The sequence below is a fragment of the Myotis yumanensis genome, unplaced genomic scaffold, assembly GCF_028538775.1.
Source record: "Myotis yumanensis isolate MYYU_CA2020_CCGP unplaced genomic scaffold, mMyoYum1.0.hap1 SCAF_3, whole genome shotgun sequence".
Taxonomy (NCBI): domain Eukaryota; kingdom Metazoa; phylum Chordata; class Mammalia; order Chiroptera; family Vespertilionidae; genus Myotis; species Myotis yumanensis.
In genome coordinates, this window is record NW_027223754.1 from 109,308,661 (window position 1) to 109,328,991 (window position 20,331).

Genomic DNA, 20,331 nt, shown 5'->3' on the forward strand with positions numbered 1-20,331 from the left:
TTCTTTGTAGACCACATTAGTTTATGTTGAGCCAGATGCTGTGTAAAGAAATAGAAAGTGACCATACAGCCCATTAGGATCCTCTTCACCCCTGTTTAGGCTGTACATGATTGTGCCCATTACTTTACTGTGCTGTTCCATCATCTTCATGCTTTTCCTTCTGCAATCCTCTCCCTCAAGGCGAAAGTAAACCCCCTGTGGCCTCACTTTTATCCTCCATCCACACATGCTCTTTACTCTGATCCATGGCTCTAAATGCAGACTCACCACATCATCATAGTAGAGCAGTTTTTTAACCCCCTAGCACTGTTGACATTTCTGGTCACATAGTTCTTTTTTGTGGAGGGTTGTCCTATCAATTGTATGGAGTTGACCAGCTTTCCTGACCTCTACCCAGTAGAGGTTTTTTGGTTATCATAACTCTCCCTAGTTATGATAACCAAAAAATATTTCCAGGCTTTGCCAAATATTTTCCTGAGGGACAAATCTTGCCTGATTCTTCGGTGAGTGCCACATAAGGCTCACTGTCAGTTTAATAATATAACACAGCACTTCTCAACTGTTTTGTACCTGAAAATCTCTTTCACAGAAGTTTCACAAATTCACTTAGAATTTTACTACTGCTAAAGATGTGATAAAGTAGTGACAAGTAAAAATATTAGCACATTAACACTAAACTTCATTTAAACTTTAGTGATGTGTATCACATCAGCATTTCAATTTTCCCCACTTAACTAGTGATATACTCTTTAAAAAAAAAATTAAAACCTGTATTGTTGAGAGTATTACAGATGTCCCTCTTTCCCCCCTCCACCCAGTTCCTACCCTGCCCCACCCCAGGCCTTTACCACCCTATTGTCTGTGTCCATAGGTAAGATCTTTGGTTTTTCTCTTCCTGCCCTCCCTCCCCACTTCCCTCAGATTCTTCAGTATTTTCCATGTTTCCATGCCTCTGATTCTATTTTATTCACCAGTTTATTTTGTTCATTAGATTTCTTGCTAGATTATTTTGATTAATAGATTCAGTTGTTGACAGATATGTATTGCCATTTTATTCTTCAAGTTTTTTACCTTTTTCTTCTTCTTTTCCTCTTCCTCTTCTTAAAGAATACCCTTCAACATTTCATGTAATGCTGGTTTGGTGGTGATGAACTCCTTCAGCTTTTTCTTGTCTCTTATTTGACCTTCCATTCCAAATGATAGCTTTTCTGGGTAGAGTAATTTTGGTTGTAGGTCCTTGGTATTCATCACTTTGAATATTTCTTGCCATTCCCTTCTGGCTTGCAGAGTTTCTGTTGAGAAATCAACTGACAGTCATATGTAGGTAACTAACTGCTTTTCTCTTGTTGCTTTTAAGATTCTTTCTTTGTCTTTAACCCTTGGCATTTTAATTATGATATGTCTTGGTGTGGGCCTCTTTGGGTTCATCTTGGTTGGGACTCTCTGTGCTTCCTGAACTTGTAAGTCTATTTCTTTTACCAGGTAAGGGAAGTTTTCTGTCATTATTTCTTCAAATAGGTTTTCAGTATCTTGCTCTCTCTCTCTTCTCCTTCTAGCACCCAATAATGCAAATGTTGGTTGCTTGAAGTTGTCCCAGAGGCTCCATACACTATCTTCATATTTTTGGATCCTTCTTTCTTTTTGCTCTTCTGATTGGGTGTTTTTTGCTTCCTCATATTCCAAGTCGTTGACTTCATTCTCAGAATCCTCTACTCTACTGTTGAATCCCTGTAAATTATTCTTTATTTCAGTTAGTGTATGCTTAATATCTGACTGGTTCTTTTTCATGTCTTTGAAATTCTCACTAAGAACCTTGAAAATCTCAGTAAGTCCCTTGAAGCTCTCATGAGGATCCTTGAGTAACCTTATGTTATAACCATGGTGTTGAACTCTGTATCCAGTAGTTTGCTTTCTTCCATTTCTTTCATTTATGACGTGTTTCTTTGTCTCTGCATTTTGGTGGATTCCCTTTGCTTGTTTCTATGTATTAAGTAGAGCTGCTGTGTCTTCTGGAATTGGTAGAGTGGCCTTGTGTAATAGGTGTCCTGTAGGGCCTAGTGGCTCAGCCTCCCCAGGCACCTGAGCTGGGCACTGTAGGTGTGCCCCTGTGTGCACAGTCTTGTAGTTGAGCCTTGATGTTTATTGGTGTCGGCGGGACGAATTGACCTCTAGGCCAATTGGCTTTGAGGACCATTTGCGACTACAGTGGGAGAGCTGCTATCAGGAAAAACTGCTATGGAGCAGGACTTGCTTCAATGGGGCTTTGGTGCTCACTGAGTCTGCCCCTTGAGTGTGTCACTGTGGATGTGTAGAGTTGTAATCTGGTATGGTCTGAAGTTGTCCACCAGGTGCACTAGCTCTAGGGCCTCCAGGGAGGTGCAAAGTCAGCCACTGCTTGGGGCCACCCGGCAGGAGCTACAGAGAGATCTGCAGATGGCTACTACTTGTATTGGGCTTGGATGTGCCCAGGCGAAGCCCAACTGTGAAGCAAGGTGGGCTGGTGCTAGTACCAGTTTTGGGGCTTTTATTGATAGGTTTGGGGCATGCTGACACCAGCTGTAGTTTGTATTAAAGATTTTAGAGTCTGAAGCCTGAGCCAGCATAGGCCATTCATATGGAAAAACTGCTGCAAACAGCTTGGGTAGGGCTGCAAAGTGGATGGCTCAGGGTCTCAGGGAATCACCAGGGCAAAGAGTATGAGCCAGGTTGATGGAGACTCAGATATGGCCCCTGCCAGTCAGCTCTGCAGCAGGGGAGCTCCCAGCACAGGAACAATGATCCCCTGGAGCACCCCTGTCTGGGAGAAAGCCACTTCCAAGTTCTTGCTTTGAAGCCAGATAATCCAGTTCCTCTGCGTATGTGTCTGGGTTCCCCAAAGCTGTCTGGTGCTGGAGCTCAGAGGGGTCGAGTCTGAGTAAGTTTGTGTTCCTGCCCTTTAAAAGGAACTCCTGGTCTCCAGCAGCCTCCAAGTCACTCAGCCACAATCCCTACTGGTTTTTACAGCCTGAAGTTTCGGAGACTTCTCTTCCCAGCTCTGGAACCCTGGGTTGGGGGGATGGTGTGGGCCTGGGACCCCTTACTCCTCCTGGGCATCCTCCACAGAGATGATCTCCCTCCCTTCCATGCCTCCACCCCTCCTGTCTCAGTGTACTTTCTACTTTACTTCTCTATTTGTAGGACTTCCATTCAGCCAGCTTTCAGACCGTTCTGAATGATGGTGGTTCTGTAATTTAGTTGTACTTTTGATGTGGTTGTGGGAGGTGGCACATACTGGCGTTTACCTACACCACCGTCTTGGTTCTCCTAGTGATGCAGTCTTGAACTCGATTCAGTGATGTAGGAAACAGACTATGATTGCTAATGTTGCAGCCCCTATTCTCCAGATGTTCTTCCATTGATCTTATTATCTAGCATATATTTCTATTTTTTATGGTCTTTTAGTGTCTCACTAGAATGTGCATTCTAAGAGATAGGGACTTTGATTCCCATCACCAAGAGAGTGCTTAATACAAAGTAGTGCTTCAGGGTACGATTATTAAATGAATGGATTTGATCAGCTTTAAAATAAACTTTATTTTAATTATTTTATACTAGAGGCCCGGTGCACAAAAATTTGTGCACTGGGGGGGGGTAAGGGGGGGTCCCTCAGCCCGGCCTGTGCCCTCTCGCAGTCTGGGACCCGTCGGGAGATAACGACCTGCTGGCTTAGGCCTGCTCCTGGGTGGCAGAGGGCAGGCCCAATCCCTAGGTGCAGCCCCTGGTCGGGCTCAGAGCAGGGCTGATTGGGGAGTTGGGGCGCCGCTCCCTGTCATGCACAGAGCAGGGCAGATCGGGAGGTTGCAATGCCACCCTCAGTCACGCTCAGGGTAGGGCCGATTGGGGGGTTGGGGCACCGCCCCCTGTCACACTCAAGGCAGGGTTGATGGGGAGGTTGCGGCACCACCCCCTGTCACGCACAGAGCAGGGCCAGTCAGGGGGTTGGGGCACTGCCCCCTGTCACTCACAGAGCAGGGCCCATCAGGGGGGTTGGGGCTCCGTACCCTGTCACGCACAGAGCAGGGCTGATCAGGGGGTTGGGGAGCTCCCCCCTGTCATGCACAGAGCAGGGCCCATCAGGGGGTTGGGGAGCTCCCCCCTGTCATGCACAGAGCAGGGCCCATCAGGGGGTTGGGGAGCTCCCCCCTGTCATGCACAGAGCAGGGCCGATCAGGGGGTTGAGGAGCTCCCCCCTGTCACTCACAGAGTAGGGCCGATAGGGGAGTTAGGGCACCACCCCCTGACACACACAGAGCAGGGCTGATCAGGGGGTTGGGGCGCCACACCCTGTCACACACAGAGCCGCAGGGCGATCAGGGGGGTTTGGGTGCTGCCCCCTGTCACGCTGATCCGGTGCTGGGAGGCATATTACCCTTTTACTATATAGGATAGATGCCTGGTGCATGGGTAGGGGCTGGCTGGTTTGCCCTGAAGGGTGTTCTGGATCAAGGTGGGGGTCCCCACCGGGCTGCCTGGCCAGCCTGGATGAGGGGATGATGGCTGTTTGCAGCTGGTCATACACCCTTCAGGGTGGGGGACCCCACTGGGGTGCCTGGCCAGTCTGGGTGAGGGGCTGAGGGCTGCTTTCAGGCTGGCAGGTGACTGAAGCTCCCAACTGCTCCTTTTTTTCTTTTCTTTTTTTTTATTCTGGGCCAGCTTTAGCTCTGGCTCTAGCTCTGAGGCCTTGGCTGCTGAAAGCAGGTATCTGGTTTGTTTGCGTTCTATAATCGAAACAATGTATAACTCCAGCTCTGAGATCCCGGCCGGCTGAAAGCTGGTTTCTGGGGTTTTGTTTAGCTTCTATATTTGTTACAATGTTTCAAACTGCAAGGTCAGAGGCCGGCAGCAGCAAGCAGGGAACGTTGGAGTCCTCTGTCACTGAAGCAAGCAAGCCTCATGTTCGCTTCCAACTGCCTGCCTGCCGGCCGCCATCTTGGCTGGCGGTTAATTTGCATATCACCCTGATTAGCCAATGGGAAGGGTAGTGGTCGTACGCTAATTACCATGTTTCTCTTTTATTAGATTAGATATTTTTATTGATTTCAGAGAGGAAGGGAGAAAGAGGGACAGATTGAAACATCAGTGATGAGAGAATCATTTGATCAGCATTAAATCATTGATTGGCTGCCTCCTGCATGGTCCCTACTGAGGCTTGAGGCCGCAACCCCGGCATGTGCCTTGACTGGACATTGAACTGTGACCTCCTGGTTCATAGGTCAATGCTCAACTACTGAGCCACTCTGGCTGGGCTAAACTTTTTTTTAAAATCCTCCCCGAGGATATGTTTTTCATTGATTCTAGAGAGAGAGACAGAGAGAGAAACATTGATGTGAGAAACATTGATCTCTTGTCCCCTCCCCCCATTTCTCAACTGGGGATGGAGCCTGCAACCTGGGCATGTGCCCTGACCAGGAATTGAACTGGCAACATTTCAGTGTATGGGGCGACTCTCAACCAACTGAGCCACACCAGGAATAGCTAAATTTAATTATTTTTACAACCATAAAAAAGAGTTTTCTTAAACTGTTCTTTAGAATGGTTTGTTTTGTACTTAAAGTCACCTGGTGTTTTGTTTGTTTGTTAAATATATTTTTATTGATTTCAAGAGGAAGGGAGAGGGAGAGATAGAAACATCAATGATGAGAGAAAATCATTAATTGGCTGCCTCCTACACGCCCCACACAGGATCAAACCTGCAACCCAGGCATGTGCCCTGACCGGAAATCGAACAGTGACCTCCTGGTTCATAGGTTGACGCTCAACCAGAGCCACACCGGCTGGGCCATTTCTCATTTTAAATGGCTACTTTGTATCTTTTGGATACTCCTAGGCCTGGCGAATTTCTCTTATTAGAGTCTTGATTTTCCTGTTGCCTTTGGTGGCTTGGGCCTGAGGCCAAGATTGGATATACCTACATAGGTCTTGGAATAGGAAGGGAGCAACATGACAAATATCTTGAATAATTTTTGCTGTCGAAACATCACTTGCTATAACACTTATTTTTTTTTAATCTTTTTAAGTATATTTGTATTGATTTCAGAGAGGAAGGGAGAGGGAGTGAGAGATAGAAACATCAATGATGTGAGAGAATCATTGATTGGCTGCCTCCTGCATCCTCCCTACTGGGGATTGATCTCACAACCCGGGCATGTGCCCTTGACTGGAATTGAACCTAGGACCCTTCAATCTGGAGGCTGAAACTCTATCCATTGAGCCAAACCCACTAAGGCACTTGCTGTAAAATTTAGAAAAAAATGTTTTAAAAAACAAATAGGGTGCTGTTTTTGTGCTCAGAATAACTTTCTATATAATAAAAGGCTAATATGCAAATTGTCCCCTTGACTGGTAGTTCCACCAGGAGGCGGGGCCGGCCGGACAACCACCTGTGGCCCCCCCAGCTGGCCCCGACCCTGATCGGCCATCCCCACCTCGATTGGGGGCAGGACTGGCTGGCCAACCTCCCACATCCCCTCCCCTGGCTGGCCTGGCCCGATCAACCCCGATTGGGGAGGGCCGCCTGGACCCCACCCATGCACGAATTCATGCACCAGGCCTCTAGTGATTTATAAATGTGGTTGGTTCCTGTATAATAAGGAATTTGACCCAAATAGAGGTAAACAAACACTTTCCCAAGTGATAGGAATGTTTGTTATTCATGGAGGGCCCTAAGCCATATCAGCCTAACCTGGGGACAGGAGCTGGGGACTGACTTCAACCAGGTGGACAGTAATTCAGTCATTCGTGGGAATGCCATGAAGCCTCAATACAAACTGGACACCGACACTCACACATGGGTGCTGGGATTGTAGTGCCTCCTGTGAGTAGATAATTAAGGGTACAAATTGACTGGCTCTAATTTTTACCCTTTCCCTGTAATAACTGAGTATTATTGCCCTTAGAGAGTTCTGTGAGGCTTTCTAGCAAATTACTGAACATAAGGATGGTTTGGGAAGCCCCTGAACTTGCAGTTGTTGTCAGGGGTCTTGGGCAGACATGATTATCTTCAGGACTATGCCTTAATTTTGCAGCTTTCTGGGTGGTATCCCAAGAAGTAATTGTGCCTGGTCATCAGTTTCTACAAAAACACCGAACTTTTCTCCCTCCCTATGTTTAACTTTTCTTCTCTTTCTCCTAGTTGTCCCTTTTATTTTTCATATCTCTTTTTCTGCTCCTTTTTTCTTTTTTGTAATTGTTTTATTGCTTAAAGTATTACAAAGAGTATTATATATGTCTTTTTTTTTCTCCCCTTGACCCTCCCCTAGCCTCCCATGCCCCGCAGTGTCTTGTGTCCATTGGTTATGCTTATATGCATGCATACAAGTCCTTTGGTTGATCTCTTACCCCCCTCCCCAGCCTTCCCGCTGTAGTTTGACAGTCTGTTCGATGTTGCTCTGCCTCTGTATCTATTTTTGCTCATCAGTTTATAATGGTCTTAATTATCCATAAATGAGTGAGATCATGTGGTTTTTTCTTTCATTGACTAGCTTATTTCACTTAGCATAATGCTCTCCAGTTCCATCCATGCTGTCGCAAATGGTAAGAATTCCTTCTTTTTTACAGCAGCATAGTATTCCATCGTGTAGATGTACCACAGTTTTCTAATCCATTCATCTGCTGATGGGCACTTAGGCTGTTTCCATATCTTAGCTATGGTGAATTGTGCTGCTATGAACATAGGGGTGCATATATCCTTTCTGATTGGTGTTTCTGATTTCTTGGGATATATTCGTAGAAGTGGGATCACTGGGTCAAATGGGAGTTCCATTTTTAGTTTTTTGAGGAAACTCCATACTGTCTTCCATAGTGGCTGCACCAGTCTGCATTCCCATCAGCAGTGCACGAGTGTTCCTTTTTCTCCACATCCTCTCCAGCACTTGTCGTTTGTTGATTTGTTGATGATAGCCATTCTGACAGGTGTGAGATGGTACTGCATTGTCGTTTTGATTTGCATTTCTCGGATGATTAGTGACTTTGAGCATGTTTTCATATGTCTCTTGGCTTTCAGAATGTCCTCTTTTGAAAATTGTCTATTTAGGTCCTTTGCCCATTTTTTGATTGGATTGTTTATCTTCCTTTTGTTAAGTTATATGAGTTCCCTATAAATGTTGTAGATTAAACCCTTATCGGTGTCTTTTCTTTTTTTTAACACATTTCGTACCGCTCAGGAGTTTTCCCGTGTTTCGCGCGCCATCTGTTAAGGACCGCTCACGAGTGTTCTCATTTTTTTTAAAAAATTAAATCTTTATTGTTCAGATTATTACAGTTGTCCTCTTTTTTCCCCCCATAGCTCCCCTTCACCCGGTTCCCACCCGCCCCCCCTCCGTTCTCACCCCGCTCTGTCCTCATCCATAGGTGCACGATTATTGTCCAGTCTCTTCCCGCATCCCCCACAGTCCACTCCCTTTCTATGCCCCTGATTCTATTATAATCACCAGTTTATTCTGTTCATTGGATTATTTATTCACTTGATTTTTAGATTCACTTGTTGATAGATGTGTATTTGTTGTTCATAATTTGTATCTTTACCTTTTTCTTCTTCCTCTTCTTAAAGGATACCTTTCAGCATTTCATATAATACTGGTTTGGTGGTGATGAACTCCTTTAGCTTTTTCTTATCTGTGAGGCTTTTTATCTGACCTTCAATTCTGAATGATAGCTTTGCTGGATAAAGTAATCTTGGTTGTAGGTTCTTGGTATTCATCACTTTGAATATTTCTTGCCACTCCCTTCTGGCCTGCCAAGTTTCTGTTGAGAAATCAGCTGACAGTCGTATGGGTACTCCCTTGTAGGTAAATGACTGTCTTTCTCTTGCTGCTTTTAAGATTTTCTCTTTGTCTTTTGCTCTTGGCATTTTAATTATGATGTGTCTTGGTATGGTCCTCTTTGGATTCCTTTTGTTTGGGGTTCTCTGTGCTTCCTGGACTTGGAAGTCTATTTCTTTCACCAGGTAGGGGAAGTTTTCTGTCATATTTCTTCAAATAGGTTTCCAATATCTTGCTCTCTCTCTTCTTCTGGCACCCCTATAATTCGGATGTTGGTGTGTTTGAAGCTGTCCCAGAGGCTCCTTACGCTGTCTTCGTATTTTTGGATTCTTTTTTCATTTTGCATTTCTGGTTGGGTGTTTTTTGCTTCTTCGTATTTCAAATCTTTGACTTGATTCTTGCGATCCTCTAGTCTGCTATTGGAACGCTGCATAATATCCTTTATTTCCGTCAGTGTATGCTTAATTTCTAGTTGGTCCTTTATCATAACCTTGAGGGTCTCACTAGATTTCTTGAGGGTCTCAATACATTTATCGGAGGTTTCTAGAAAGTTCTTGAAAAACCTTAAAAGTGTGGTTTTAAACTCTATATCCAGTAGTTTGCTTTCCTCCATTTCTGTCATTTGTGTCCTCTTTCTTTGTCTCCGCATTTTTTATGCTTCCCTGTGTTGGTAGAGTGGCTTTGTGTGCTAGGTGTTCTATAGGGCCCAGTGGCTCAGCCTCCCCAATTACCTGAGGTGGACACTCTTGGTGCACCCCTTTGTGGGCTTTGTGCACAGTCTTGTTGTAGTTAAGTCTTGATTGTTGTAGGTATCACTGAGAGGAATTTACCTCCAGGCCTATTGGCTGTGAGAATCAGCTGTGTCTACAGTTGGAGAACTACTGTGCTGAAGACACCCTTATGAGGCAAGACTTGCTTCAGTGGGGCTTTGGTGCTCACTGTGTCTTCCCCCTGAGTGTGACCCTTATGGATCTGAGGAGTTGTAATCTGGATGATCCCACTCTGACCACTGGGTACACTGGCTCTTGGATCTAAGGAAGTGCTAATTTAGCCTCTGCCTGAGGCTACCCAGTAGGAGCTACAAAGAGATCTGCAGATTCCCCTTCCTTGTTTGGGGTTTGGAGGTGCCCAAATGAGGCCCAGCTGTGAAGCAATGCAAGCTGCTATGGGGTCTTGGGCCTTCTCTTGGAAGTTCTGGGTCTGTCTGGCCCAGCTGAAGTTTGTTAGGTAATTTTCAGATTGCAAAGGGCCAGGGCATTCATATGCAAAAGCCTCTGCTGCAGCTTGGGTGGGGCGGGGTCTCAGGGGAACAACAGGGTGGAGCAAGCAGCTATGGCTGCTCCTCAGCCCTGCCCTAAGGGGCCCCATGTCTCAGTGTCCTGGTAATTGCTGCAAGCACCTTTCAGAGAAAGCCGCCCTCGAGTTCCGAGTTCTGCCCGCTGCCAGACAGTTCAGTTTCTCCCCGTATGAGGCTAGGTCCCCAGAGACTCACCCGGAACTGGAGTTCAGAGCAGTCGGGGGCTTGTGGCTCCCTCCCGATTCAGAAAGACAGCTGCGTCCTCAGTCGCCAGCCCTTGCCACGTGCGCTCGAGCCTCCATACCTCTGCACTCCACCTCCGCAGCTCCTCTGAGTCTCAGTGTGCTTTTCTCTTTCCTTCTAGTTGTAGAATTTCCACTCAGCCCGCCTTCCTGTAGTTCTGGATGATGTCCGTTTTGTCTTTTAGTTGTATTTTTGAATTTGTTGTGGGAGGCAGCAATTTCCGGTGTTTACCTATGCCGCCATCTTGGTTTCTCAAGTGTTCTCATTTTTCACGCCCATGGAAAAAGGAGCGAATCTAGGTACTTATGTAAATTTTGTTTGGTCCCTCTTCATAGAGAAAATGTCTTACGCAGTACCATACGTTAAAAAAGTACTAGGAACTTTAATTGTTTAATTGTTTTTGTAAATAAAAATGTTATAATTATTGAAAAACAACACTTAAAGTGCATTATGATGATTTAAATAATGTGCAGTTTGCCCAAAAACGTGCGGTCCCTGGTGTATGTCTTAGAGATTTCTATGCGGTACACAATGTATTAAGATCAGTCCTATAACACCAAGGAGCCTTAGGTCACCTAAACAGTGATTTTCAAGTACAAAAAGATCTCATACACAGATAATTGACTGTGAAATGTTTGCACATGGCCATTGGGGTACTAGAAGAAAGCAAAATGTCTTTAAATACTTAATGGTTAAATTTTCCTTCAGCAAGGAATTATGAAAATCTCATTTGTAAAAACTGAATACCTTTAAAGGAAAACTCTGCATTTGTTAAACTGTAGTTCAATGGACTACCTATGTAGATGTTTGATCTCATTTAAATATGTTTTCCCTTTTTAAAAAGATCACTTTCAGTTTGGATCTTTGCTGTGAGATAAACATTTTTAAATTGTTATTTGATGGGAAGAAGCACTTTTACTTTTTTATCTGCAGGTTATAGATAGTTTGTGAGATGAGTGACTTAGAAGATGACGATGTCCCCCAGCTTTCTTCCCACGCCTTAGCAGCTCTCCAGGAATTCTATGCTGAGAAGAAGCAATGTGCCTACCCAGGTGGAGATGACAAATACAATGTTGGGAGAATAGAAGAGAATTGGGTGAGTAAATGAATTCCATATATATTCAGAAATATTGGTGTGGAACCTGTTCTGAACCTAGTTCAGGGTTTGTCTATATTCATCTGATACCCAAAGCTTTGTCACCTGTCATTCGGGAGCTGATAACCTATTTGGGGAACTAGGACAGAAAGCTGTCCAGGAATATTTTAAGATGGCATAAATGCAGATTTTCCTGGTCGTGAACTTTCAAGCTTGATAATCAGTGGATGGGACTTTTCAGATGGGAATAGCATGTCATGTCCCACACAAAGGTGTGACTCCTTCCTGTATGCAGATGCATTCTATTTGTTTTTATAGATAGAGCTCAGCAATCCTGTAGAAAGGGAAAAAATATCATGGTAGTAAATGGGGTAACTGAACTTAAACATGTAATGAAACATTAATGAAAAGGAGTTCAGATGATATTAATAGTTTCTGGTGTATAGTGTGCATTTTAATTATATTGTATGGTCCAAATAAAAATAGGAAGTGAAAGAGAAAAAAGTTGAGTTGAGGGAAACTTCTAACATAAGCTCAGATGTAAAAAATTAAATTTTTTTTGCAGGAGATAGTTGAGAATTAGATGAAGCTTGAATTTTCTGTGACTCCCTTAGATAATAGATTTGTCTTCCTCCCTTTGCAACTAGAATGAAGCTTTGTATATTGGTGTGTTTTCTACAGTCTTTTACATTTTATGTCAAGTTTGGGTTTCTTATATAAAATTTTTCTATTTACCACCTGTTTGAAACTGACTGTGATAAAAATATTTCTCTCCATTCTTTGAATGTTCCATCTACGCAAAGCCTCTTTCCCACTGTTTGTTTCTTTGTGTTTGTCTTCTAGCTTGGTGCTTCTATAGATAGAAAGCATCAGACACCTGAAGAACTGCAATATTCTTGAGTCATCTTTCTCTTTTCCTTCTGCTTAATTTTTAAATACTATGTACTCTGTTCTGATTCTAAAAGTAATCTATACAAAATATATGAACAAAAAAAAAGTAAAAGTTAGTCCTATCTGGTTGGGTAGCTCAGTAGGTTGGACTGTTATCCTGTATACCTAAAGGTTGAGGGTTCAATTCCTGGTTAGGGCACATACCTATGTTGCAGGTTCGATCCCTTGTTGGGGCATGTTTGGGAGTCAGTCAATGTTTCTTTCTCACATAGATGTTTCTCTGTCCCTCTCTCTCTCCCTCTCTCTCTAAAATCAATAAACATATCCTCCGGTAAAGATTAAAAAGAAAAGTCCTAATTCCACTACCTAGAATTAACAATTCTTATAATTTTGACACTTTTCACTTATTTCCAATTACAGTTGACATTCAATATTTTATTAGTTTCAGGTATGCAAGCATAGTGGTTAGACATTTATGTAACTTATGAAGTGATTACCCCAATAAGTCTAGTACTTATCTGGCACCATACATAGTTATTACAATATTGTTGACTATATTCCTTATGCTGTACTTTACATCCCTATGACTATTTTTTAACTGCCAATTTGTGCTTTTTTTTTTTTTCATTTGACAAATATTTAAATCATTTATTGCTGTTAAGTTACAGCATTTCAGAATACACACTGCATGGAAATGAATACTTTTCAGACCCTGGGTGTGAGATCTTAAGGATGTAGCCAGCTGTGGTTGTCTCATGGTCATTACAGAACAAGTCAAGAGTTCTGAGCACTCAGGTCCTAAGAGTCACCGACTTTGTTCTCTTCCGTTGCTCGTTCAGTAAATTCTAACAGAGAACAAACACAGCTTCAGAGAAAGCATCGCTGGGAATCACGGAAATGACTGCCTGTGCGACTACTCGTTTGGGGGAGGAGGAGAGTAGTCAGTACTTGCGAGGCAGCCGGGGGTGGTTCAGGGGCTCTGGGGCTCTCGCTGTCTCACGGAAATGGTCGGGTCAGTAAAAACAGCAAAACAGTGCTCAGCCGGTCTTCCCCAGCAGGACTGTCCTGATGACGGAGCCGAGCCGGTGGCTCAGCAGCGGCAGAGCCTCCCTGCCCGGCGCCAGCCCCTCCCTGCCGGTGGTTACGCTGCTGCCTTCTTACTCCTCTTGTGTTTGATGAGCGCCCACCCTGGGGGAGCTGGGCCACCTCGGTGGCATGGCACAGGAGCAGGAGCCAGTTGTGAGACAGCACCTTGTAGGCAAATCTTATGAACGTCAGAGAGTAACAGCAGAGGGCGAACGTCATCCTCCCACTGATAATCTCCGGAGACTTTTTCATGTCATTGATGGCAGCAATGGGGAGACTCCAGTTGGCTACTGGGTCCCAGAAGTGCATGCTCATGAGGTAGTCCCGGAAATCCTCGCTCCAGACATAGTCCGCCGCCTTCCGCACTTGCCAGCGCGCCCGCCGCGGCAGTGCTGGGCCGCAGGCCACCCTCGCTGCCCTCGCTGGCCTCACTGCCCTCGCTGCCCTCGCCGCCGCTCCTCGGAGCCCTACAGCCCCGGCCCAGCGGACAGAAGGGACACCCAATTTGTGCTTTTTAATTCCCTCATATGTTTCACCCAGCCCCCTGAACCCTCTCCCATCTGACAACCATGTGTTCTATCTCTATGAGTCTATTTCTTGCCGGAAGCCTGTCCATCCTTGCTGCTTGACACAGTCGCTGCAGGAAAGAAACATCTGCACAGCATATGTTTCAAGGGACCTGGCATATATAGCATATTGTTCTTAATATGTTTGCTCTCCTTAGTGCCATGTGTTTTAACCAAGGTCACCTCTCTGAGAAAGGTTGTTTCCTCAGGTGGGGATTTTTCCCTGAGGTTAGGGAGGGGATACAACCCCTTAATTAAGTGCCAGGCGGGTAGTTAAGCTACATAGTCTTTACTCCCTGGAATGGAGATAAGAAACACCCTAACCTTTGTAATAGAAATTGACAGGATTAAAATCGGCTGGTATAAATACGGATGTAACAAGACAGTAAACATCAGATCCTAACCAGAGCCTAGCCAGAGAACATGGCAAAAGATCCTGGACAGAACCTGGCTATAGAACTTCACTGGAGAACCTAGACAGAACATGGCAAAAGAACCTGGATAGAACCTGGCTAAAGAACCTGGCGACCGAACCTGGCTGGAGAACCTGGCTAGAGAACCTTGCAACAGAACCTGACTACAGAACCTAGAGACAGAACCTAGCAAAAAAATGGCGAGAGAACCTAGACACAGAACCTAGAGAGAGAACGAAGAGACAAGACTTGGCTGGAGATCCTACACAGAACCTAGAAACAGAACCTAGCAAGAGAACTTGGACAGAACCTAGAGACAGAACCTAGAGACAGAACTTGGCAAGAGATCCTAGACAGAACTTGGCTGGAGATCCTGAAGGGAGAACCTCGCTATGCTGATCAACTGAACGCTGACCCCGTGTCATTCCTTCTTCGCCGACTCCGTCCTCACCTTTGGGGACCCCTGGAACAGGATTCCCTTAGGTAAGCCCCCTCCCCATTGAGAACCCCCACACTCGGGACGGATAGGACTCCACCAGGGTGCTACAGACCCCCCTATAGAGGATAAGTAGGGTAAGAAGGTGGATAGTACAGAACTTAGATTGAGAAGATGTGCCATACTGAGTCCAAAGAAAGAAGAATCTGTATTGATCTTTAGATTAAGAAGATGTGCCATACTGAGTCTAAAGAAAAAAAGACTCCGTATTGATCTTTTAACACATATGCTTGCTAGCAGAGGAGTTAAGGTTACTCCCAGTCAGACGGAATGTTTTATACAAGAAGTATGTCCATGCTTTTCTGAGGAAGGAAAGGTGCCAGAAAGGTAAATGTAGAGGCATGGGAGAAGGTAGGCCCAAGGAGCCTTATCCTTAACCCCACTGCAGTCTTCCCACCCCGGAAAAGTGCAGGATTGGAAAGCTCTCCCTGAGGTGATAGATCAGGACTCAGGTAATAGCGAAAAGCGCCAATCCTACTCTTAAAATGGATACAAGAGAGCATTTGGGGTTTTTCTTTTTAATGCCTGCTTTGGATTGAGTAAATGCATTACGTGCGTCACCACAATGGACCCAGAGAAGCTCCTTGTCTCATCGTTCCAAAGACTTAGAGTTGCCCCAATGACAGAAAAACGGCAAAAAGAAGAAAAGAAAGGCTATGCAAGGGACTGAGTTGCCAACATGGGGTCAGCTGAAGAAGTTAACAACAGGCCCAACAGATGGTAGAAAAGCAAGAAGTGGAAGCTACTCTCTCAGCCAAGTCCGAGGACTCTGAGTAAATCAGCAAAAGAAACTTTCATTTAGCAGAAACTCACTTATTTCGTCAAATGGAAAGACTTACTTACAGGAGCCTGGAAGGGACCTGATGTACTTTTAACCTGGGTGAGAGGAGATGCTTGTATATTTCCACAGGATGCAGACTCACCTGTGTGGATTCCAGACCGTCTAATCCGACCTTATGTCACACCACCCTCCATCTCCGCCTCATCCTCCTCCTCCCCGGTATCATCCATATCGTCCGACCCAGAGGGCACAGCTGACTCCTCCCCGGACACCGACACCACCATCAAGCACGGCCCTGATGGACCCTTTGATGCAGCCCTTCAACTCACTGATGCTTCGGGAAGCCCGTCGCCTATGATGCTGCCCGATAGCCAGATCAACAAGGACAACCAAACCACCGACTTGAGGACAGCTGAAATCCCTTGACTGAAGAGACAGTAACCTTCTACAGAAACAAGGCTCCTTGTGCACTCCATCCACTATGTTTATAGCTATGCTTATTGTCATTGCTTGCCAGTCTTCTTCCGAGTCTTAAACAGCCCAATCTGAGAGGTGGCCACTGATTTGCACGCGCTATCATTTAAAAAATAAAAAAGGGGGAATTTGCCGGAAGCCGGTCCATCCTTGCTGCTTGACACAGTCGCTGCAGGAAAGAAACATCTGCACAGCATATGTTTCAAGGGACCTGGCATATATAGCATATTGTTCTTAATATGTTTGCTCTCCTTAGTGCCATGTGTTTTAACCAAGGTCACCTCTCTGAGAAAGGTTGTTTCCTCAGGTGGGGATTTTTCCCTGAGGTTAGGGAGGGGATACAACCCCTTAATTAAGTGCCAGGCGGGTAGTTAAGCTACATAATCTTTACTCCCTGTAATGGAGATAAGAAACACCCTAACCTTTGTAATAGAAATTGACAGGATTAAAATCGGCTGGTATAAATACGGATGTAACAAGACAATAAACGTCAGATCCTAACCAGAACCTAGCCAGAGAACATGGCAAAAGAACCTGGACAGAACATGGCTACAGAACATGGCAGGAGACCCTGACAAGAGAACCCGACTATGATGATCAACTGAACGCAGCCTCCGTGTCATTCCTTCTTTGCCGACCCTGTCCACACCTTTGGGGTCCCCTGGACCCGCTGGGGTTGGACCCCAGCAATTTCTGTTTTGTTGGTTCATTTATTTTGTTCTTTAGATTCCACATATAAGTGAAATCATATGGCATTTGTCTTTCTCTGACTTAACTCACTTAACATAATACCCTCTAGGTCCATCCATATGATCACAGATGATAATGTTATCGGTGAAAGTGAGGTATCCCTTTCCCCACTGAGTGCTTGTGGTTGGGTCCTTATGTTATCTGGAGAAAAAGAATTTTCCGAGACTCGCATGGGAGGATGAGTGATTTTTATTTGTGTGGAATTATATCCCTGGGTTTGTAAAGTCCCATTTCCCTTAGTTCAGTCCTAGAAGATGTACAGCTGAGGATTCAATAAAGGTAGAAGCAAAACCAGTGTCCAAGTTTCTGTTCCATATTGTAGCTGGGTCCAGTTTAGCACTAAGGTAGTTGAAGTCCATTAGAGGAGGGTGAATGTAGGAGAGTGAGAGCCCTGCAAGCCAGGAGTCAAGTGCAAGCAAGCCAAGAGCAAGAGAGAGTGAGCTCCTTTGTTTAGGAGATTAAGTATCTCAAATCTTTCTGTGCTTGCAGTGGCCATGCCTACTGTGGCCAATGACCTGTTCCCAGGTGTGACTGACAGACAAGTACCTTCCCTATTTCACCCAGACTTTACTGGGATTGTGGCTGTTCTCCACTTGTGCAGTCCCTTCCCCCATTGATCTGCAGGGAATAGTCCTGGGTAATATTAAATTGCAGCTTCCTGGCAAAAGTTGCACAAATGACATGCCTATATTATTTGGCCTTCCCTTTGTACCTTTACTTTGATTTATAACTGGATTAATTACAACAGTATCATTAAGATTTCATTTAAAAAATACGTTTTTTATTGATTTTAGCGAGAGGAAGGGAGAGGGAGAGAGGGATAGAACCATCAGTGATGAGAGAGAATCATTTATCGGCTGCCTCCTGCACATCCTGTACTGGGGATTGAGCCCACAACCCAGGCATGTGACCTGACCAGGATTCAAACCATGACCTCCTGGTTCATGGGTTGATGCTCAACCACTGAGCAATACTGGCTGGGCAAGATTTCATTCTTTTTTATGGCTGAGTATTATGCCATTGTATATAGGCATTTATCTTCTTTATTATCTATCGATGGGCACCTAGGTTGCTTCCATATTTTTGCTGTTGTAAATAATGATGCATTGAATATATGGATGCATATATCTTTCAAATTAGTGTAACACATTGATTAAGACTAAGATTTTTATTTTTTTAAATGATGCAAGGACAGCTAAAACACATCACTGTGCTCTGACAAAAATGTGGGAGAAGGGCAGCTCAGTAGCCAACCATCAGAAAACTCTACTGCCTCCCAAATCAAGTGAAGCAGAAGCCCTACATACTACGTCCATGGAGGATTTTCTGTAGGCAAAGAGGGAATCAGAGGTTGGAGTTTTTGCAGTAGCTAAGAATGGTTAGACATGGACATGTAGACATAAATGTACACAGACATGAGTTCATAGGTACAGATATCCAAATTAATATGTATATTTCATCTTTGGAAACATTTTTTTTCTTGATATTTTCTAGGTAAACAATCATACAACATGCAAATATTAGCAGTTTTACTTCTTTATTTACTATTATTTTCTTGTGTTAATGCGAATGTTGAGTAATATATTGAAAGCAGACAGTCTTGCTTGCTTCTAATCATATGGGGAAAATGTTAGGTCTCTCACTCTCTGAGTATGATATTGGCTGTTGTTTTTTTCTAGATGCCCTTGGTAAGTTTGAAGGAGTTCCCAACTCCTAATTTGCTAAGAGTTTTGTTTTAAGCCCAAGTGCCCATCATTAGATGAGTGGATAAAAAAGCTGTGGTACATTTATTCCATGGAATACTATGCAGCAGTAAAAAAGAAGAATCTCTTACCCTTTGAGACAGCATGGAGGGACCTGGAGAGTAACATGCTAAGTGAAATAAGTCAGTCAGGGAAAGACAAGTATCACATGATCTCACTCATATGTGGAATCTAAATAACAAAATAAACTGATGAATGGAGTGGATCCAGAGACATGGAAGCATGGAACAGAGTGCAGAATCTCAGAGGGAAGGTGGGGAGGGTGGGTGGGTGGGAGCTAATTAACCAAGGACCTTGTATGCATATATGCATGGCCCGTGGCCACAGACAATGGGATGGTGAGGGCCTGGGGTGCGGGGTGCGGTGGGCTGCAGGGGGCCAATGGGGGGAAGAGGGGAACATTTGTAATACTTCCAACAATAAAGAATTATTTTTTGTTTAAGTTTTGTTTTAATTATAAAGGGGTGTTGAATTTTGTTAAATGCTTTTCTTTTTGCATTTATTGAAATGATCATGTATTTTTTGGAAATATTTAAAATCTGGGTTTATGAAATATCAGTGTACACTGGCAGCATACTCACACCACTGTCATTCAGGGGAGAAATGGGCCTCTTGCATTGCAGAGGAATCCACTTTTTCCATTAAATTAAGATAATTTATAAATGTGAGTAGATAATTAAGGCTCACTAGAAATTTAAAGGAAATAATCAGCATGAATAGAAGGAACACCATGAAAAACAAACAACTTGCCCCTAAGGGAAAAACAAGTAATTCAGTAAACATTCCTCAGGTAAAGACAGGAGGCCACAGAAAAGGGGTAGGGCCTGGGCATCTCTGTGGTGGTGTTTCACACGTTCTCCAATCCTCTGTATTTGTGATCCTGATAGTTGCTAGTTGAATCTAGACTAGAGGCTTAATCAGATTCAGGTTTAGTGTTTTGGGCAGTACTCATACACTGATGGGGATGTGTTCTTCCATCAGGAGAAACATTGACTGCTTGTCTTCTTTTGTGGTATGAGCAGCCAGTGGTACCCAGTGCATCAATTCCATACTTAGTTGGGGCCTTCTATTTTTTAAAAAAAAATTTTTTTCAATTACAGTTTACATTCAATGTGCTAGTTTCAGAATGATGGTTAGACAATCATATGGTTTACATAGTGGTCCCTCCAATATTTTGAATATCTACCTGGCACCATACCTAGTTATTACAATATTATTGGCTACATCCCTATGCTCTACTTGACATCCCCGTAACTATTTTGTGACTACTAATTTGTATTTCTTAATACCTTCACCCTTTTCACCCAGTCCCCTAACTCTCCCACCCCTCTGGAAACCATCAGTTTGTTCTGTATGTCTATCAGTCTTTTTCTATTTTGTTTTATTCATTTATTTTGCTTTATAGATTCCACATACAAGTGAGATCATGGTATTTTTCTTTCTTTGTCTGACTTATTTCACTTAGCATAATACATTCTAGGTCCATTCATGCTGTTGCAAATGGTAAGATTTCATTCTTTTTTAAAATAAAACTATGTTTTATTGATTTTTAGAGAGAGAAAAACATCAACGTGAGAGAGAAACATCCATCAACTGCCTACTCTATGCAACCTGAACCTGCAGTCTGGGCATGTACCATTATTAGGATTCAAACTGGCAACTTTTTGATGCACGGGA

At 44.0% G+C, this 20,331-nt stretch overlaps 1 protein-coding gene and 1 pseudogene across 2 annotated transcripts in view; one reads left to right on the top strand and one right to left on the bottom strand.

Moving 5' to 3' along the window:
* Nucleotides 1-20,331, top strand: part of EEF1AKMT1 (EEF1A lysine methyltransferase 1) — a 44,645-nt gene that overhangs the window by 849 nt on the left and 23,465 nt on the right. For both annotated transcript variants that reach the window (XM_070409329.1, XM_070409331.1), the window contains exon 2: nt 11,272-11,434. In XM_070409329.1, coding sequence (XP_070265430.1) covers nt 11,291-11,434 — 144 coding nt within the window. In that variant the 5' untranslated portion in view covers nt 11,272-11,290. The remainder of the gene's footprint in view (nt 1-11,271; nt 11,435-20,331) is intronic.
* On the bottom strand, nt 13,467-13,694 carry LOC139005178 (mitochondrial pyruvate carrier 1 pseudogene; annotated as a pseudogene).